The 23,622-nt window shown below is 31.9% G+C and overlaps 1 protein-coding gene across 1 annotated transcript in view; it reads right to left on the reverse strand.

The window, feature by feature from the left end:
• Nucleotides 1-8,675: 8,675 nt before the first annotated feature.
• The window catches only part of LOC149479976 (protein amalgam-like), a 68,764-nt gene continuing 53,817 nt past the window's right edge, over nt 8,676-23,622 (reverse strand). Inside the window, exons 5-11 of the mRNA XM_089707251.1 lie at nt 21,190-21,360; nt 14,903-15,031; nt 14,201-14,339; nt 12,741-12,892; nt 12,162-12,269; nt 9,479-9,541; nt 8,676-9,238 (exon numbers count right to left, since the gene is read on the reverse strand). Coding sequence (XP_089563377.1) covers nt 9,054-9,238; nt 9,479-9,541; nt 12,162-12,269; nt 12,741-12,892; nt 14,201-14,339; nt 14,903-15,031; nt 21,190-21,360 — 947 coding nt within the window. The 3' untranslated portion in view covers nt 8,676-9,053. The remainder of the gene's footprint in view (nt 9,239-9,478; nt 9,542-12,161; nt 12,270-12,740; nt 12,893-14,200; nt 14,340-14,902; nt 15,032-21,189; nt 21,361-23,622) is intronic.

A 23,622-nucleotide genomic window follows, 5' to 3' on the forward strand; every position in this document is an offset into this window, starting at 1 on the left:
TTCCTAGAAGTATTAAATTAAATTGTGAACATTTTATAATATCTCAAATATTTGCCATATATATTTTGAGCAAATAATACCGGTAAGTGATGAGGAAACAGTATTGACGTGAAAAGCATAAACTTGTGAATATTTCTTGTGCAATGCTAAAACAAACCTTAATTATTATTATTGCACTAATATAAAAGGCAAAAAAGTACAAGTATCGACAAACATCAATACAAATAAAATATATATGTTTTCCTAGAAATACTAGTGAACATTGAAAACGGTGTTTTTGCTGTTTTTGCTACGTGAATTTAGTGTTAGTTTACAATATCACAAGAAGCAGAAGTTTTTTCAATATAATTATAATGTTAGGACACAATTACCCAGTCGTATGTATCCATAATAAAAAGTATATAATATCTTTCGTAATCGTAGGCAACAAAGGGATATCTTGTTTTTATACAAAATAATTAGAGGTATTATTGTATGTCCACAAATATTAGAGCAAATTAGGTTTACAGTGCCTAGTAAAATACCCCGTCTTCCTATATCTAGAGTTTTTGATCTCCCTCTGTATCGAAACAATGTTGGTAAAAACTCGCCAATAAATAGAATGTGCAGTGAGTTTAATGTTTTGTGTGCATCTCAGCCTAATTTGGTGGATATTTGCTTTGATTCGTATTCAATTTTTTCTAAAAATATTGTTAATTACTTTAAATATAGTTACGTTAGTCATAAAATAAATTAACATAAGAAACGCTATGTCGATTTAGTTGGTACAATTTAAGTAAGTTTATGATATTCTAAATGAATTGTCCTTACCTATAATTGGTAGATACATCCTTACCATTTATATACTTCTAGATTTAAGCTTGCAATAATTTATATGTATTTACTGTTGGTTTGGCGTAATAAATAAATAAATAAATAAATAAATCTTTCTAATTAAAATTATTTGTTTTTCTAAATAAGACATTTATGAGAAAGTACAAAGTACATATCAGTTATTACTTAACAGTTTATTCTATATTAATGTTCTTATTGTTTTCTAAGTACTAAAAATCAATCAATGTAATATATAGCTAACCAAACAGTTCAAAGTAAAGAAAAGTAAACATTCATATCCATAGTTCAGAAAGAAATGCTTGGGCTTGTAATTGCCCAGTACAATAGTGGTCTGAAATTAGACATAGGTATTTGTTATCTAAGCTTCTGGTTCCACGTCACGTAGTTAACGAGAACAAAACTACTTAATTATACTAACATCGATTTTTCTTTATATAAATGCATTCGGGAATTGTATGAACCACGTAATTGTAAATTAGTTAAACCGCTGTAAGCAATTTGTGTACCGACCTCGCTTAAATTTAGATAATCGCTGTATTTACCGATTCAACTCTGCAACCTTTTGTTTAGCGTCGGTATTTGTTTACATTCAAGGAGAATACAATTAAAAGATACTTAAGCGTTATTTCCGTACTCGTCCAATTATTTACTGCCTACTATAACAACGTGGAAATGTAGATCCGTGAGGTTGATTACAGTTGGTTAAGAAAATGAGCTTTGGCTTAAATAAACTTGTGTATAATCTACCTTATGTTCCAAAAGAATAGTTGGGACTTTATTTTATAATGTACTATTTGAGAACCACCACAAGACCTGTTTGTTATTGCTGAAAACACAAGAAAAAGTATACACAAATCAAAATTCACGTTGTTATTTTTGGGAATCAGCCGCCGTAATACTATTTACGCTTCTCAAATAGTACATTATAAAATAAAGTCCCAACTATTCTTTTGGAACATAAGGTAGATTATACGGTTACCTATCTTAATCTCGAATTTTAATATTCCGAATATCATAATCCAGAAAACGTTTGGACATTTTTTCATAACCCCGAATTTTAAAATTTCGAAGTTTTGTTTGCCATATAATCGCAACTCCGAATTTAATTTGCCCATTTCTTTATTTGTACGACGTTTTACAATCCAGACGAATGAATTCCAGACATACGAAATCTAAATGCACAAAATCCAGATGACCGTAATCCATATGCACGAAAGCCAGATTTTTAAAACACAAATTTTTGAAATACAGTTAATTGATATCCAGACAAACAATGTCCAGATTTTTGAAATTCCAATAAACGATATCCAGCAAAACGTAATCCTTCCAGGGGGATGCAGCACGAACCTAACCTAACCTTCTGAATAGATTTTAACACTTTAACCTTTCTGTAATGGGCAAGTAAAACAATAGCGAGTCGGTTCTGGCACTCGCCGGCCGCTGCCGCGGCACGCTCGCTTCGCTCGCTCGGCTCGTGCATGGAGGGTCACAGTTCAAACCTAACCTAACCTACTGAGTCGAATTTGATACTTAAACCTTTCTGTAATGGGCAAGTAAAACAATAGCGAGTCGGTTCTGGCACTCGCCGGCCGCTACCGCGGCACGCTCGCTTCGCTCGCTCGGCTCGTGCATGGGGGGTCACAGTTCAAACCTAACCTAACCTACTGAGTCGAATTTGATACTTAAACCTTTCTGTAATGGGCAAGTAAAACAATAGCGAGTCGGTTCTGGCACTCGCCGGCCGCTGCCGCGGCACGCTCGCTTCGCTCGCTCGGCTCGTGCATGGGGGGTCACAGTTCAAACCTAACCTAACCTACTGAGTCGAATTTGATACTTAAACCTTTCTGTAATGGGCAAGTAAAACAATAGCGAGTCGGTTCTGGCGTGGGGGTCGTAGTTCAAACCTAACCTACTGAGTCGACTTTGACACTAAAACCGGTCTGTAATGGACAAGTAAAACAATAAATTTACTTACTGACAATGTTTATTTTCAGTCGATAGTAATAGTATAATCACGATTGTATGGAAATCAAATAAAAAGATTATGAAAATCTGGCAATAGATTATCTGTTATACGATTATATGGGAACCAAATAAAAAGATTATGAAAATTTGGCAATAGTCTATTTGGAAAATGGTACTATGGGAAACAAAAAAAAGTATTCTGAGAATCTGGTATATTGAGATCTGGATTATGAGAATACGGGAAACAAAAAAATACTTTTTAAAAATCTGGTTTTGGTGCATCTGGAAATTGATTCATCTGGGAAATTAAAAAAGGAATTTTAAAAATTTGCCATTCATTACATCTGTCTTTTAAAAGTTCTAACAACCGTTTTCGGGGTTTTAAGATTCGGGTAATAGAAATTCGAGTTTTTAATAGGTTACCCTTGTGGTAGGTATACGTCTGAAACCATGACAACAGTAAGTTCCTTTACTTTACTATGTTCGTGCTATTTATAAATATGTATCGATGCAAGAACTTCCAAATGTTTGGAAGTTTTGGTGCGGGCTGAAGTCTACAATAATGGCCGACCACGAAAATAAACTTGGCTTGGAAAACGTAAACTGCCGTAGCATCGTGCTTGCTGTGTTAACAGTTCCCATTTATTTGAATGTTGCTTATGGTCCCGCGATGTGTAAAACTCTATATTTTTATTCGCTACTATAGTTATTATTTTAGTTATATTCTCGTACTAATACATTTTTTTTATATTGATTACATGAATGCAAATAAAAAAAGCTACTGATTGTTCAATCTACAGCCCTAATCCTCCAAATCCGGGCTGAAAGAATTGAGAGCAATTTTTTTCATATTTTATGCCCCGGTAGAGTAAAATTGCTTACAAAGCCTTTTGTCTTCAAATGTTACTTTGTTTTGATGATTTACAAATTGATCAATACATACATAGTTATGCAGAAAAGTAACTTATATTATATATATGCCAATAGCGCGGAACACAGAGATAATATTTGAAATAAATTCTGTTTATTATAATGGCTGCGAAAGTAAAGTGGACAGAGATTTAAAATTATCCATTTACATGGGTAAATAAATAGGGAAAACGCCCAATTTCGGGCATGGTAAATAAATTAACATTTAAATTGTTTTGTCCGTGTATTTGCATTACAAAGAGTGTGTCATTGGCATGGGCTGGACAATAAATAAGGAGGCGTGGGGTCACCTTCTTAAACCCCATTCTCAAATTTACATTTATATAAGTAACTGATTCTAATTACTTTAGTTTTCTACTAAACTTTTGTTGAACATTATGTAGATTTAGCAGATTTTCAATTTGATAACAGATTGAGGATATTTTATTAAATTAATTCATCGATTGGATATCTTAACAATAATCTGCATCGATATTTATAAGCTATATTTTTAAATAATAGAGAAGAAAGTTGAATTAATTACGATTTCTCTTTATATCGATTCCGCAGCACACACTTTAATGTACCTATAGAAAAAAAATGAACGGACGGACTTGAAAGAGCTGAAGCCTGTTCATTGATCACCTTATACTATAACATACTGTTTCTTTTTATTAGAAATATATTATACCTAAAGATTCTCATTCTGTATTTGAAATGCATTTTGCAAATTTTATATTAAACGTTGTAATTACAAATAAAAAAAGAGACGTGTGGCACTCGGCGACTGCCGCGGTAAAGCTATTGCATGCTATGCCTTCCAGCCACACCTCCGCGCCCGTCGGAGTGGGAAGCGTGCGGTTTTTTCTTTACGGAATTTCTGGATTCGGTCCCCGCGCTCAAGGCCCGCGATAGAAGCTAGTCAATAGCTTAATAATCAAATAATACTATTAAAATATTCAAGTATTTTGTCATTACATAGGTGCTATGCATTAAATATATCGTAATTCCCGTGAAAGCTCCTCTATTCGTTAACACCAAACTAATTAAAATTCATGTCACGATATATTTGCTTTTCATTAAGAATTAAAACAGAATTATCATTGTAATGCGTCTAATTTATAGTATAATTAACCATCAACTAATACTGAAGCTGACAGCGGTCGTGACATAGTTTATATACAATTTACAAACCTTAATACATACGGTCGCTTGATAAGCTTTGACGTGATGTTTGATATGGGCTTTGCTGTGGCCTTTATACCCAATATTAACAGTACATTAGCTTGGAAAATAATTAGACTCAATTTACAGCCTCGTGTTTGATTTGTATTATTAGCGCAATTGCTGTTTACTGTGAATGCAGGGCTATTTGAACCAATTGAATTACGGCTTTGGACATCTGAAACTAGTTTAATAGATAGGTTTACTCTTTGTGATATAATTCGTCAATTCAAATCATCTAAGTTGGTCCTCACAATCTATACTAATATTATAAAGCTGAAGAGTTTGTTTGTTTGTTTGTTTGTTTGTTTGAACGCGCTAATCTCGGGAACTACTGGTCCGATTTGAAAAATTCTTTCGGTGTTAGATAGCCCATTTATCGAGAAAGGTTATAGGCTATATAACATCACGCTACGACCAACAGGAGTGGAGCCACGGGGGTGAAACCTCGCGGAGCAGCTAGTATTATATATAATAGTAAAACAAAAATATATAAGCTTAAATAATATCATACGCATTTTAATTTATTACCAAATAGTACTTACATAGATAGAGCTAATAACTATATGGTTCACTAACAAGTTTAAAATTAATTTTCTAATCAACAGCTTTGTACTAATTACCAAAGTTTACTTTGAACTATTCTGTTGTGAATTTTTTAATCGTTTCAGGTTAAATTCGTTACCTTAGCTATCCATTTTAATTCGTAGTCTAATTCATCAAACCGACATGCTGGACTCGACATTGACGGCCGCAAACCGACGTTCAAACCTAGACTATTGAACTTATAGGATACAAAATTTTGTATTTTGCGGCTTCTATTCCAATATCCAATTGATGATAAATAAGTACCAAGAACATAAAGGAATATCTTTTTACTATAATAAATACCTATGAAACTCTTATCCCGATTTAGATACATCGATTTGATTTCTTCTTTCTGTTTAATAGTTGGCAGCAGCTGAAACGTTCATTTGTTCTGTTGATAATTTTTACGTAATTAGCAATCACTATGGGAAAATGTTTGCTTTATGCAAATAAGGATTCCTCAACTAAATTGGTAATACAATGAAAACAATGCGTTAAAAAGATTACCAATAAAAAAACTTTGTTGGATGCTCTACTTCCAAACCAAAGTTTTTGACATCTAGAAAACTTAAAGTTTTTAAAAGAAGATCGCATGAAAATTTATGATTAGATAGTATTAAAACAATTTGTAAAATCTGTCAGAAATAACAATACATAATACCGTCGCAAACAATATTTGTAAGTACCTACCTACTCATACAAATAGAATCATTGAACCGATTTTCGTTCGGATTATGTACAAATTAAATTGATATAATCAGAAAATACCGTTGCGCGCACAAAAACAATCGTTAATGGGATTTGTTTTTACTGTTTATTACGGTCTCGATGTATATTAAAATAACGTGATTCGTGTAGCAATAGTTGGATTTTGGGCTCCGCTGGAAATAATGATACATGATTTTTCTAATGATGTTATTGTTAGGGAGATAACATTGTTTTTAAGGTTCCGTACCCAAAGGGTAAAGCGGGACCCTATTACTAAGCCTCCGCTGTCTGTCTCCAGGATGTATCTCATAAACCGCGATAGCTAGAAAGCTGAAATTTTCATAAATTATGTATTTCCGTTGTCGCTTTAACAAACAATACTAAAAATAAAAAAAAAGTAAATATTAAGGTGGTTCCACATACAATAAATTATTTTCTATTATAGATATAGGTACGGAACCTTTCGAGCGCGAGTCTGACTTGGCCGGTTTTATCTATAATATACTTTATGTTCATGTTTTACTTGTAACAAGATAACGATTGGTAAACGTGTATGTTTTGAAGAAATATTAAATGTTAAGAAAGCTCTATTGATGTTAGCATAATATGAGGTAGACATTCATAGGTAGTTTCTTGGAACGTAGTATCTAGACATGAAGGTATAGGTCAAAGAGTTACGATAATGCAACTCAGCTTTACTAGAGGTTTGATATTTTCTTAGAAATTCGACGTTTCATCGTTGGTATTCATTAGACTGCTTTCTGTAAATCTATTGTAGAGCAAAGTAGAGCTTATTGATATGTTATATGAGCAATGACCGTATCAATTGGCCGACTAAATATTAAATAGTACCTAAATCATACTTACTATAATCACATTCAAATTTGTCCAGTAGGTAGTAACTATGTACTGTATGAAATTTAATTATTTATTGCACACACAAAGAATGAATGTGAAATGGGAATGGTATGGAAAGATTAGTGCCTAAATATTGGAATTAGCCAAATTACAATACATGGAAATTTTTTTTATTTTATATCTAATACTTACTAACAATATATAAGTACGGTATTTGCAAATTATGTTACGAAAAAGTCATAAAATAAATGTTACATTTCTTAATTAATTAACGTCAAAAAGTAAAAGCATTTAAATCAACGTCTACAATTTGTTTCAAGGAAATTGAAAGACGGTTATTATTAAACAATTTTATTGATATCATTATTATTTACATTCTGTTTGACTAGTACTTACACTAATTCTACAAAGAACAGGGTAATAAAATTGCTTATTTATAAATTTCACCTTCATTATGTACATAACATTCTCTATAACTAAATAACGCTTAATTTAAACGAATTTAGGCGCAGTAAACTATTGATCGGTTCACATTATTTCATTGTATGGTATTTTTAAAATGTAATACACTGTGAGCATAGTATTCCGTTAGATGTTATTTCCAAGCGAACATAGGTACAAAAAAAGTACATGTAATATTGTAATTTGCGTAGACAACAACTAAAACTTTTTTGGCTGTCACTAACATAAATTTTAAATGAATTGGAATTAAATTTTAATATTCTACGGAGCATGAGAGAGGTCTATAAAAAACTAAAATCATAAAATTGATTTGATTTATATACATTAATTGTATATATATACTTACACTAAATCAACTCATTAATTAAAGCACACAAAAGTGAGGGATAAAATTTATATATTTTAACTGCATTAATTTCGAACGGTCTCAATCAAACACGACTAATAATTATTTATAATACTCAATAGATTTAGCAGTTGAATTCACATGTCGTGTGAATTTATTTTATTGGCAACATTCTCGTTAAGCGCGTAGTTTGGCGTTACGTTAGTAGGGTTAATAAATTTTCATGTTCCAATGTGTACATGCGGTTTGTATTTTATGTATTTTGTTTGAAAATCGAATGCTGTATCAGAAAAGCTTTTAAATGTTTGTTTTATAAAATACACGCATCATTCATGTGTACATTTCTAAATTATTAGATTCTGACATGTAGTAATTTAGGAAATTAAATACATACACAATAATACAGCTGTTTATAACTATTATTTACAATTACTATTTTACACAAATTATTGATATGCTTTGTTAAGATTACACATTGTTTTGTACGTATGGATACTCGTCATAATCTACAGATAAAATTGTATTTATTGTAGGTACTTATCATATCTTATTGTAGAATTCGATTTTTTATAAATACAATAATTTTTGATATATGATAATTGGCAGGTTAATACGATTGAGTGCTTTTATAAAAACTTAAATGTTTAAGGGTAAGTGCACACGGTACGGGAAAATAGGCCACGTGGAAGTTAGAAATCAGTTTTCATTATTTACTATATTATTTTGAATGAACCATCGCAAGCTAGAACACAGAGCGTTATAAACGACTGGTCTGAAATTTAACGTGTACTTACCCTTAAATAACAAAATGGTCTTCCCATAATTAACGAAAATTTAAGCATTGTTAGAAATGTTCTTTCTTTGGCACAATATAGCTCAATAGAATTTCAGTTAAGTCATCGTTTATTCAGTAGAGTGGCTGACGTCGTTAAATTAATTAAGTAAGCTTCAATGGGGTTGAGTTTCTTAGATTAAAATCAATGTAAGAAAAAGTTGTGAGAAATTTGGTTATTTATGATTTCAGTATCCATTATAGAGGGTAGCTTAATGAACTATAATGCACAAAATTATTTTACCAAATTAAACACAATTTACTATTGTCGCAAATTAATAATTTACACATTAAATTGACATAGAATTAACTACTCGACTTAACTTATCATCTTGAATCTTGGATATAATGTTTATGAAGTACTAGAGGGCTAAAATTATTTAAAATATGCATTAAAGTGGGTAGTATAAGGATGGCGAGCGAGGCTTGAACGGCGGGCGCACCTCGCGATTCGACAGTCGGTAGCCAGTTGTTGTCACGGACGGACTGCTCTATTACGTTCTGCATTGTATCTATAAAAATACATGTATTTTAAAATAATAAATAAAATTAAAAATCATAAAGTAATTGTTTTATTTCAACGATACAAACATATTTATTGCCCACACTACAACAATATAAATAGCCGTATTTAAAATGTTATGTTTGCAACAAGATTCTATATGAAACGCTGTTTGATGTGGAAAGGCTTTTACTTTAAAAGTGAAATATTAAATACTCATACAAGATTAAATAAAACTACAATCACTTACCATAAGTAGTAACATCTGGCGTATAAAACTTTTGCTCAGCGGGTTGTAAAGCCACCACGTAATCTAAAAAGAAATGCAGTTATTAAAGTTGGATCAAATTTTAATGGTCAAAGGAATGTGTGTATTTCAGAAAGTTGGTTTTTAATTTAATTGCATAACAAAATATTAAAGCTTTTAAGATATTTTAAAAGTCCTATAAGAAATGAAGAGTAATATACTAAAAAATAAAATTAAGGGATTTCATTATTACTTTCTTATAGATACATAAATTTCGTTATTCCTTTCAGTTAAATATCTTTTAGACGCTTAACTTTTAGTGGCTTTCACATAATTTGTGTACATTAAAATGCATTCAACTTCCAGGATTCTGCGCTCAGTATTAAAGACAAGACACGTGTCTCGAATAATAATTTCAACATCTTATAGAGTTTTACGGATAAAGAATTCCTAGCATATCTAGTGTTTAATTTGAGATTTAAGTGTAGTATTATACTATTTGATTTACATTGATAATAAGTGGTTGTATTTTATAGTAACAAAGGTTATACTGGCTTAGAGAATTCAATTATCTAAGAATGTCGATGGAACTACCATGTTCGATGAGCAATGAGCGTTGTGAGAAACTATATGATGTTCGCTAAACTAAAGTTCAGACTAAGTTGTCCTATTGAATTAGCTTCTCGTGAATTGTTGTGTAGTGAATTTATACAATAGAATGTATGTAACATTCGCAGCATCTGTTTCTCTGCTGACTAATTGCTCTATTCAAATCGATATAAAAATCGTTAGGTATTTAGTGTTACAAATCAATATAGTCTCTCTCTAGTCTAATAATATAAGTTGGTTAAACAATTCAAAATAACAACAGTTATTTATATTACAACAAGTTGTATTACAACTTGATATTCAACTAAGTTTCTAAATTTTGTATGAAATAGTTTGACCTCCAACAATTTAAGCACCGATCGCTATTCTATATAATCATGAGTAGTCCAATTATTATTAAGAAAGGTGTTATATAATACGGTTATACCATTTAATGTTTCCGTTAAATATGGACATATAGAGGTTATTGATTTCAATATACAAAAATATGACATCATGTCCAGCCTTATAAAATTTTCAAGATAAGACATATTATACCGTATAAAAGATAAGATTTCTGCAAAGAACGATCGGTGTGAGGATCTCTTTGCGAATGTTTCTGTGTAAATACGAACAGTTGTGTCAATACGCGTTTGTGACGTCATGCCTGGGGGCAACATATGTTTCGAAATATGATTTTGTTCCCGAAATGGCATTTGAAGTATTTTATATGGGGTTATAATATAGACAGTACTTATAGTGCTGTTCACAATATCATGTTATGGATTAAGATTGGTAGTGTTCAATCCACGTTGTTTATAATTACCTTGGGAATAATATCAGTGACAAGTAACATTGTATGTACTCATAAGTAGGCGACCATATGAGTATGCAAAGTTGTCTTCATATAAGAATAATATATACATATTATGTAAAAACGGCCTGATTAATTAGTTAAATATGACCTGAATGTAAAATGTTACACGTAGTTTTACTTTTACATGTTTAAAACTTAAAACTGAAATTCGTTATGTTTTGAGATTCGCTCTAGGGTCGTTACAGGTCAAGGTTGAGAATTTATATGTAAAAATAAAATATTAATTCGAGCTACTTGCTCGATTTAATATTTTTCACGATTAAAAGTTGCCGCCTTGTTATGTGATATTTGCTAATATTTTTATTTTAATTGAAAGTGGATTATAGTTATTTATAATTACATATTATGTTTATTTACAATATTGAGACAAGATAAAGAATAGACTATACAATAACGGTGAACTGTGGAACAAAATAATCAGAAAACTAAATATATAAGCAGTCACGTACGTCCAAATTACGAAAAAGTGGTGCTATTTGAGAGGTTGCTAAGTTTTGAAACTTAATTGTCAAATTCAGTCTTTTGTTTCTCAGTGCGTAGTTCGTAGACCGTGGCGTAGACCTTGCGTAGACCCATAAAAATGACCCATAGATTATGGCATAAATTATGTATAATTTTTAGTTTTGTAGTATAACAAGATTATTATTAAAAAAACAAAATACCCGACTGCACACTAAATAAAGGGAAATTTAGAAAAAATATTATTATGTCTTTATCCCGTGGGACTTTTAGGATAAAATGTATCCTATGACACTCCCGTAATCAAGACAAATCTAACGATACCTCATACATCAAAACCCATCAAGCCGTTTAGGCTACAGGTGGTCACAAAGGAAAAGACATACATACATACTTACATACACTCGAAAAACATTACCCTCCTTCTTTGGCAGTCGGGTAAAAACAAGACAATAAATAATAACAATTTTTCTTAATAATTAAGACTTTTTTAAAGAATATAAAAAAAGATCACGTGGCTGTATTCATTTTTCACCGTACCGGGCGAAATCGATTGTTGAGGTTTTTCGGTTTTGTTTTAAGAAGGAATTCTTTATATTATGTTTTTTATATCACAAATGGCAAAGAAGCTGACAGCTGGCTGGCTGGCCGATTTCACAGGGTATGGGATAAAAAAAGGAATTTACGATAGGGTACCTAAAGGAAGGACTAGATAAGAAATAGTATAATGACCTATATAAAGCTTGATGTAAGTGTACTTACGTGGTTGAGTTGTCAACTCAGTTGTTGTTGGCGGCGGAGTAGTTGTTGTTGTTGTTGTAGTGGTTGTTGTCGTCGTTGTCGTCGTCGTTGTGGTGGTGATTTTTATTTCTAAAACAAATAATTAAATAGCCTTTGTAAATATGATTCATCATTTGGAAGAGCCATAATTGATTTGATGGGCTTAAAATTCAATAATACCATATAGAGTGTGTTTAGTTTTTTTACTGTTAAATGAGATCTAATTATTATAGAGAAACAGTAAAATATATCTTTACTTAAATGACATTTTTGTTACTCTCTTATATTGAGATTTAAGTGAAATTTTACATTTTAATATCAACCTATAGACATAGTTCGTATCCATAAATGTAATACAAACATTTTATTTAGTCATCCATTTTTTTAACTTAACACACAGTGGTGTATGTTTCTTTTGACCACTGTAAAACGGGTATAGACATTTGTCCATAACATACATTTCTACGAATCTAGCTTTTTAACAAAATACAAAACACGCGACAATTTAAATAAAATTGTATCTTCCAGCTTACACAATCAGTTCTAGGTATAGTCACTTACCATAAAGTCTTAGAGTCCCATCTGCTTTTCCAATCGTATTCGTAGAAACACAAGTATATGTACCCGTATCTTCTGTATAGAAGTTGGCGATTGTCAATATTGTCTTCACTTGATACGTCGACATTCTTATTTCGTTGATTTCGTGTTTACCTCTATAAAAAATAATATATATGTTATCACAAAATAAGAAAAATATCCTACTGGTTATAAGTTAACTGAATGGGGTAAATTCATGAAGAATTAAGATATGTATAGAGTTGTATCTGAACCGTTAATAAATATATTTAGAAGGTCTTTCATCCGTGAAAGATTTATGATGCAAAATGTGATAGTATTTTTATCCTCAAACGTGAAAAGAAATATAAAGAGACTAGTTTCATCACAATGCGCTTGTACTTTTGAGTTAAGAAGATTCATTCACATGTATAAGTTTCCGTTTTCACGCTGTCACTCGATTACACATACTTTGACTGTGTTAGCATCCTTTAACATATTGGAACGAAAGTGCTACGCATGTTTAACATGAAAATACGAAATCGGAATCGGCGCGGAAAGAATTGATTCAAACAAATAACCATTTTGAATACATAAAACGTGAATCGATAAATTCCAATCTCGTATTCAGTGCGATTGACAAACGTACGTGTTATACTAAAGCCACTTTCCTAAATAACCTCACTAAGATTTATAAAACCACCTAATAATAAATCTCTCCGGGCGAAACTCAATCTCATTTTCAAGAATTTCCTCCCTATCAGCGTTGAATGTTTCCTACAAACAAAGATATCGGAAATAAAATGCTCTTTCACAGTAGCAAGTAACCGATAGCGGAAGAGATTTTCAGTGACTTATCGTTAGTTGTGATTGTAGATTTGGAGTACGTTCAGCAAATAGCGTTCGGAACGGCTGTCAATCTCCACTTGTATTTCACAGTAAAACGCCGGAAAATTCAGCTTCGACAAGTTTCCAAAGTGTAAAATAAAATCCGGTGTGTAACGATCGTACATTCTTAATGGTCGTTGGTCAACTGATTCTTTGTTCGAATTTGTAGTTTCCCCGTTAGTGGACGCGATTATGGTGCGGTCGAAACTTATGTTCTTGCGCTTTCTTCTAGCATTTCCTAATAAATTTTTCGACATTAGTGTTTTATAGATAGAAAATTATCACGGTTATAGCTTATATTTTTATAAAAGTAAATAAATCATTGAAATAAAGTTTAGTGTTTACAGACATGTAGGAAGTCGGATCCGTCAAAACATTTATAAATCCATCAGAAAAGCTTGACGGATACTCTAGAGTCTAGAGCCACCTTTTTTACTTGGAATTATTCATCTACAAAATTCACTTTAAGTATTTCATTCTAAATCTTCCTTCATCATAAACAAGAAATTGCCAGTAAATAAGTTATTCGGAGCAAATGACCTACAAATTCTTATAAAATACGGACCATTAGCACTTACCCCGATAAAATCATCTCTTTTCCACTCTTGAGCCAATAGTTTATTGCATGTGGGTACGCTTCGACGATACATTCTAGCTTTGCTAGCGAACCCGTAGGTACTCCCATGACCTTTGTAGAAATTACTATTGATGGCTCGACTGTGAACAACATTTTATTATTACGAAAAGGTTAAGTCATGGCCCTTTAATGTGGTCATAATTATTTCCGTCCATTGAAAATATTCTCCTACTTTTAATCTAAGCAATCTTTCGAATTGTTCTGTTAAGTCGTTTTAAAAGTACCTAATGATATTTGAATTTAGTTTTTCAAGAGTTTCGTAAATAAAAACCCAAAGAAAAAGAGTCGTAAAGGACAGAATAAATGTTTTAAAGTTTTGTCACGATACCTTCTCAGAAAATTATTTGCTCTTTACCAACCCTCGAAACTTTCTACCAGTATAAAAGCGATCGTAAAATCCACGAAAATGCAAGTCATATAACCTTCACGAGAAACAGGATTATGTCCCAGAAAATTTATGGAAAAGTATAAGTATAGTACTTATGCAAGTAGACTGATTAGTTAACATTTTTTTATTCAAAAATTAGTAAAATATCTTTATATGAACAGAGAAAGCTCTATTATAGATTAACACGAAGCTTAATCTTACTAATAAATATTTATTAATAAATTCTATAGAAAATTATGTAATGTTTATACTTACAATTAACGCTTAGCATAATTCTCTTACTGACAGACGGAGGCACGTCATTGGAAGCTATACAGAGATAAGCACCCATCTGCCTTCGCTCCACCTTGGTGAGGTTCAAAGACGGCCCCGTGTACATATCAACTGTGGCAGAATACATCATATTATTATAAAGGAAATATCTCTTTGTATATAATACTTGAGATAAGAGATTAAGTAGTCACTCACAATCAAGCGCGGATCAAACTGTAAAAGAATGTGGTTAGAGGCAATTGAAATTCAAGTGCGAGTCGGATTATAAATTCGATTATGAATGAAATATAATATACCGAACAAAATTATAAATTTGATAAAGGCGTAACGTCAGTAGGTAATCCAATATGATCAGTCCTACCATGGAATATATAATAATATTGGATTGTTGCACCGCTTGCCTCGAATATAGGCACTATTACTTCACTAGTTTAAATTCTATCTAACATGAGGACTATTGCCATCAACGTTATATCTGCACTCTAAATACTACAGGAATTAAGGATTCAGTCAATTAAAATATGCTCCTGTTTACGACCGCTGTATCAACCCGGTTCATTAATTTATGATTCTAATCGCGTAATTTGAAGTTTGACCCATTATAATTCATTGTCCCAGGGGACAGACAAAACAGCATTAATTTGCGTGTATTAATTAATATTAATAATGTATACAACCCTACTTTGAAAAATATATAATTGTAAAATTGAAAACAATATGTAGGTATAGAGAATGTAAATAGTTCTATACATAAAATGAACTTTATGTTTATCTTAAACTTTTACTTTTTTATATTTCCAATAATAAGAGCTCTAATAACAGTTTAATTAAATACTTTGGATTTGATAAATTCTTTTTATATTAGAATACAATATAAAAATCCTTTTTTGTGCAAGTTGAATGTGGATGTTTTGATACTTTTATTAATTTAAGTAGAGGCTTTTACATCTTGTTAAGCTTCACACTTAGAAGATTGTACAAAAAGAAATTAAAAAATTTGGTAAATACCAATGGTAAATACTCAACAGCTGTAATTAAATTCTTGGGTATATTTAATGAAAATAGAAAGACAGACGCTCTTTGAAGAACAAAGAATTGTTGAAACACTTTTAGAAAAATATTTAAAGTTTAGTTAAGTATACTTTGCCTTTTAATACTTTTTAAATGTTAAAGAGTTTGCTTGATGTCTTGCTCTGCATAATTTTAATTTTATTAAAGCTGTAATGGTGGCAAAATTATTTACATTTCAAACCTATTTTGGATGAGATGAATCCAGTTAACAGAGTTAGAGATATAGAGAGTATAATATTTTTATAATTTCGGAGTAAATTTGATACAAGCCTTCTGCTTGATAAGCTTTGTAATAAAACAAATCTGGATGTTACATAACGAAAAGTAAGTGCATCTAATAAAAATACCTACATGAAAAATAAACTTAAAAAAACACACTATATCATTGAGTAAAATCTGTTGTCTGCTTATGGTGGATCAAAATCGATTCTTACGCAGTCGGTTAAATAAATCACTACATAGTATAAAACAAAGTCGCTTTCCCTGTCCCTATGTCCCTATGTCCTTATGTCCCTACTCCCTATGTCCCTTTGTACGCTTAAATCTTTGAAACTACGCAACGGATTTTGATGCGGTTTTTTTAATAGATAGAGTGATTCAAGAGGAAGGTTTATATGTATAATAACATCCATTAAATAGTGGAGAAGTACTGTTATTTTTGAGGTTTCTAATGTGATGTCGTAAAAAATTACATTTTTTCCGCTTACATTGCAAACGCAGGCTGAACCCTACGAGTTTTATCAAAATAATGTACTAAGTATTATACACATTGAAAAGGTCTACAGAAAAGTCCGCGATGGTATATGTCTATCTCTTATGGATAACCCACAAGAACTTTTTTTTGTCGTTTACTTTTTACGACAAATAATGGCTAATTTTCGATGCGATTTTAACCAATACAGCATTAATCCTTAACCAATTAAATACCTTCAACACATTGTTCATTTAATATAGATCTATATGGCCCTTTACACCGTATTATTTAAGTGAATATTTTCGAAGATATTACAGATTTAAAAATTGCGGGACGTAGCGTTTGCGGCGGTACCGGCCGGCCGCCCGGCTATATATTTTATACCCGTACGAAGTCGAAGCGGGCCGCTATGTTTCTATATAATATACAACGTTCACAGTTTTTTGTAGTGTATCAGCATTGCACCCGTGCGAAGCCGGGGCGGGTCGCTAGTACTATTATAAAGGCGAAAGTTTGTATGTATGTATGGATGTATGGATGTATGGATGTATGGATGTTTGTTACTCTTTCACGTAAAAACTACTGAACCGATTACAATGAAATTTAGCACACATATAGAGGGTAACTTGGATTAACACATAGGATAGGTTTTATCCCGGAAATCCCACGGGAACGGGAACTATGCGGGTTTTCCTTTGAAAACGCGGGCGAAGCCGCGGGCGGAAATCTAGTAAATAATAAAATGAATCTTTATTTCACCTTTTGCTGCTAGCTAATAAGCGGGTGAACTTTTTTGTCTCTTATAAGATGTTAAACATAATTTAAAACATGTATTTTTATCACGTTCTAGTTCTAGCTATAAATAGTCGTCGTTCATCGCTTAACCACGGAAAACTAGAAAAAGGTACGGAAAGGGTGTATAAAATATTTCTTACATTTATAGTAGCTGCAAAAAAATAATAAATTATGCGACAGTCTAGTACCGTAGTGCTCCAGAATCGAGACTACACGGCATCATAAATCTTTTGCGTCATGATAATATTTAAGTCATTTAATTCTTTATTATGAAAATAATCTCTATTTAACGTCATAAAGTGTAACATAGCGATTCTGAATGAAATATTACAATATGATTTGAGTTTTTAAAAGAAATCCTAAATGTCTCTAAATTATCTATAAGTGGAATTTCATCCTCATCATCATTGTTAGCCTACACTTGTCCACTGCTGGACATAGACCTCAGTCATGGCACGCAACTGAGCCCGGTCGTTTGCTCGTTGTCGCCAGGACAAATCAGTGCATTATCTTCTATTAAATCATTACACAACACGGATTAGTATGGAACGGATCTGGAATTTATTCATTATAATATTCCTTATCGACCGCCACCACCATTCTACTTTAAATCAAATGCGAGAAAATATCTGTAGTTTGTTCAAAGCAGAGTCATCTGATTTTAAAGGTAAAAGGATTTTAAAATGTAGGTAGGTATAGTTCAAAACACCGTCATACCCATCTGCTAATCTGTCGATAAATCATTGAGGAAATACCACGAAACGGCTAGGCTGCCTAATGTTACAATATTAATATATCTTGGTATGATGTATGTGTAATATAAATCTTGTAAGAAAAAAGTGTTTTTATTTATTCATAAATCACCAACATTTTCCTCAACAGTCACAGTTTCATTTGCATGATGCTATAAGACTAAAAGACTATTTCAGTCGTCTTCTATTCTACAAATTTTTACGTTCATGATATTATCTACTATGAATAATGTAGTCGAAACCTATAATTTATTGTTTAAAAACTTATTTATTATTGTTCATTAAGGCCGTGTACGCGGTCCGTGCGCTGTTTGGCTCAAATATGTGATTTTTCAAACCAGATTGTCCATCAACCACTTATCTTACAAACATATAAAATTATTAATTTTAGGAAATTGTATTGTCTATGTAGTTAGTTAAGAGTTTTTTTCAATTAATACAGTATTTCTGAATACCATCAAGATAACTGAGCCGATGATTACTTGATTTCACTTTTAGTGTCAATTTCAAAGCTAAAAATATCTGAAATTGCTGACAGATCTAACGCACAATTATTTTTAACTAACTGCAAAAATCCTTATTAAAATAGTTAGTTAAAAGATTTTTTTATTTTGGACTCCTAACTTACGAAATTAAAATCCGAACAATGTGAATTTTTTTAGAAATTATAGTCGACAAAATGATTATTTTCACCAAGATATTTGACTTTATTGAATATAATTTATACATATTGCAATAAAAGAATGTCTTACTTATAAGATAAAATTTAAAAAATCAACTAAGGTACCTCTATTATTTTTCTACAAATTTTTTTAAAGTACTATAAAACACTGCGCGCGACCCGATTAAAATCAGTCGGCAGCGAGCCTTTCCAGAGAGAGGACATGTTGCTCGGCGCTCTCCTGTGGACCTATGCTGTTCATAGTAAAAGGATAGCGCAAGCCGCGATCTATTGTAATAGATCGCGGAGTTTTTGACTTGCGTTAAATAGAATATGCGCTCTTAACACGTTCAAGACGGGGCCCGATTTTGGCTACTTATCGTTGGGCCGGCATAGGGCTTACAAGACCTGTTGTTGAACTTCATTTACGGCCGGCATCAGGTGGAAAGGACCTGTTACACCTTTTGACATTAAAATCAAATGTGTCATCCAGTTGAAGACTTTTTTGAATATTCTTTCTTGAAATGTATTGTTATTGAATCACTGCATAACAACATTAGACCCGTTTTTGAAAAAAATATCATTAAATGATGTTAAATAAGTAGTAAAATTATAGGATCTTATACACCTGATCCCGGCACTAGTGAATACGATTGCTAGTGATGTCAAATGAATCGACTATATAATTAAAAAAAATCAATTTATTTTTACCTCAAAAACAGTATGCGCTTCATTATAACAGTTATGACAATACGATGGTGAATCAAAAAGTTCTTGGAATCACTATAAAAATGTAAAATCTATTTTCCAAAATTTGTTTTTCTCTTTGTAAAAAATGTTTTTTCTAACTATCAAAAATCTCAACCACGGCTACCATTGCCGCATCATAATCGTAAAATTTTGTTAGATATCATATATATGTTAGATATCATAGATATATATACATGTTAGATATATAATCGTAAAATTTTGTTAGATATCAATACAATATCGCAACGTCTAATTATTATGCACATCACTAATTAACTGACCTGTCACCAAGGGCCGGCTATCGGGTTATCAGGCATCGGGTCTTTTAGATCCGATATCCGTCCTGCAAGGACAAAATTTCTTTGCAGGCCGTATCAGGTCTTTAAGATCCGATACAATATTTTTCCTTTTATGGGTACTATTTAGTGGCAGAATACCAGTCAATATATCTGTCACACTCTCACTACAAAAAATCCTAAACTACCCCGGCCCATGCGATAGCAATAGAAATCTCCCTCCGGCCCGCGCGAATAGTTCACTTCAGGTGTTTTCGACCCGATGCCGTACTGAACGTGTTAAACACGCTAACACTTAAAAAAAGTATCATATTATTATGATCAATAAAGCACACGAAAACAAAAACAATAACTAATAAACTAATTATACGTGACACAGTGATTATCGAGAAACGAGTCTAAATAAATTCCAATAATAACGCCTACACTTGTCCCAAAACCTACTCCTACATGACAAAGTATACCTATTTACATTGTTTTTAATATATCAAAATATTAAGCTATTTTATATTAAATGTATATTTGGAATCTCATTTATTTCTTTGTTAAAGGAAAATCAATTACGCTCGTAAATCAAGAACTCTGAAAGGCAATTATAGGGAAACATGCGATAATTGTTGAACATCACTCGTATACTTATAGCACACGACGAGCTTCTATTGACACTTAAATTAATTAGAACGATACTCGTATTTCATTAGCGAATAATAAAATATTAATGGCATTTTCATAGAAACGGCACGCATGAGTTCCCATGTATAATTTTGTAATTAACTCCCGAATCCTCTTTGTGTATGATCTATATATCAAACTTTTTACTGATCAAATTTACTGTGTGTCGATTATATGAGCATTATAGACATTTATTTCATGGGAAACATTTAGCTAGTACATTTTATATTTATATAATACACAAGCGATATGTACCAATTACAATATAGTATTATCGTAACATATAATAATAATTATACCTGTAATTAAATTAGTTGCATTTAAGTAGGGAGATCTAAATGCGGCTATATCTTATCGGATTACGGAATTCAATTCTACACTTAGTAATTAGAATGGTTTTCAAATAGAAGATACCTAAGTGTACTGTAAAACATATTATATTTTCACGTTGACAAATTACCTACATTTCTTACATGTATACCTCTTTGTATTAGTAAAATGTTTGATGGAATGCATTAAGCAATATTATAAAAACAATGGAGCCTATTCACAAAAATATTACTGAAGCTTCATAGTACCTTTATGTAAGTCTCCAGTTTCGTTCCTCAGCAGAATGTTTGTGCCATCTTCTCTCCTCCAGAGTATCCGTGGCAGGGGTCTGCCATCAGCCTTGCATGTTATACTGACGTCTGTTCCCTCTCGAGCCACGAGGTCTCCACTTGTGCCTTCGTCCACTATGTTTGGAGGAACTGTAGAGAATATTTACAATTACTCAACTTATATTAATGATTTTACTAGCTAACTGGACAAAAATCGAGAAGCAGTTACATAATCCATTCCATGATTCAGAATTATTTCTGATCTTACAATACATTAGAATTAAACGTATGAATATCATCAGACGTAGGTATGAATTATAAACCTACTAGAATTTTACGCCTAAATTCGTTTACTCTTCTTTCTGTATATGTTTATGAATCTGAAAACTGAAACTGCATATAAAATTATTCAACGAGTTACCTTATTATCGTATAATACATTTTTGTAAAAAGCGTAAATGTAGGGCTTAGAACGCTTCATATTATGTAAGTGGGCGCATAGAAATCCATGTTTTATCGAGCGTGTTAACTTTTGGACTAGCTTTTCTATATACTCGAAAGCGATATCGTGACACAGCTCTTTCCATTTGAAATATGAGCTAAGGGAGATTTATTTAGGATAATGTGAAAGATATTTTGCATAGAAATAAAGAAAACATAAATATTCGCAACATATTTCTCAATACCATCTAATCCTAGTCTCTCTAAACTGTTTTTGTTCAATGGAAACAATACAACTAACAGATGTTACACACTCATTTTTTTCCACTAAAATCTATATTAGTGTAAAATCGAGTTCAAATCGAAATCTACAAAAACAATTACAATATTAAATACACGAACATCATTCAAAAATTAAAATTTTAATGTGTAAAAGATTTATAATATTTTACCCGATATTACTAATAGCCAAAACAAGTAATAATTATTGTACGCTACACAGCCTGATTGTGATTATTCGAACCGCTCATAAATAACATAATTAAATAAATGTGGATACGAACAGAATTGTGAAGGCTATTTTAAAATTTGTTTCAAATTTCAATCAGCTTTCAATACACAGCAAACAATTCATTGAAGCATATCATATATTACGAATGAATGTATTATTGCGTAATAAATTTCATTTCTAAAGAGCTTTTAGTGTAGGCCAAGTCTTAGTGGTATGGAAATGCAGATGTGGATAAAGAGCCCGACTCAACAAGCAGAATTAAACGACGTAGAGGTGAATCGTTTACTTAAGTATATGAGAGGTTTCGTTTCATGACACAACTTCCAGGAAGTGTTAATATTAGCTAGTGTATATAATAGAAGTCAGTAGCGGCGTTAGGGTAGGGCGCGGTTGGGCGACCGCCCAGGGCGCCGGATATAAAGGGGCGCAACGGGCGCCCCTTTATATCAATGTGAATGACATTACAATAATTTCATAAATTTATCTTATTATCCTGATAAGGATAGCCAGGATTAGCTTAAAACATATGTTTGTATGTAACCGACTCCTATCGACTCGATTTTGACCCACTTTAAACCGACGGATTTCATTGAAATTTTGTACAGTTATCAAGGACCAGTGACAATACAATAACTTCATAAATTTATCTTATTATCTTGATAAGGATTGCCAGGATTAGCTTAAAACATATGTTTGTATGTAACCATTTCTCCTTCGATTCGATTTTGACCCACTTTTCAAAGACGGATTTTATTAAAATTTTGTATACTTATCAAAACCCGGTAACAATACAATAATTGCATGAATTTATCTTATTATCTTATTATGATAAGGATGGCCAGGATTAAATATTTCTTTACGTAAACTAACCGACTTTTTTACACACGTTTTCTACCCATTTTAAACGGTCAGTTTTAATTCAAAATTTTTACACTTATCAAGGATTGGTGACTTTACAATATTTTCATGAGTTTATCTTATTATCGACTAAACAAGTAATAATGCACAACTTGTCGCACGCCTGACGCAGGGCGCCGTTCGTATCACAACGACAGAAAATCATTGCGTAACGCATTTTTTTTTATTTTGCTATAACTCCAAAAATATTCATTTAATATGAAAGATGTAAAAGGAAAAAAATAATCTTTATGAAATACTCAAGCTAATTACGTATTTAGTACCGTAATTCTGTAAGTAGCTTTCCAATTACTACTTTGTAATTGCTAATTTTTTAAAGTAATAAAATAACTAGTATGTTCTCTTTAGAGATAGACATGTCCTATAACGGACTTTTCAGGAGACCTGTAACTGATACACAATTCCACCATACATTATTTCGTTATATCTCAAAGGGTTTAGATAGCATTTTCGTCGACAGCTCCCGTACGCCTAATTTTTTTCCGACTTCTACACACAACATATATCCTTATATTTTGGGTAATTTGTACAAAATCTTAATA

This window comes from Colias philodice, chromosome 19 (genome assembly GCF_061535455.1).
Source record: "Colias philodice isolate Cphi_HAF_F1 chromosome 19, ilColPhil1 Martin Lab GWU primary, whole genome shotgun sequence".
NCBI classification, from domain to species: Eukaryota; Metazoa; Arthropoda; class Insecta; order Lepidoptera; family Pieridae; genus Colias; species Colias philodice.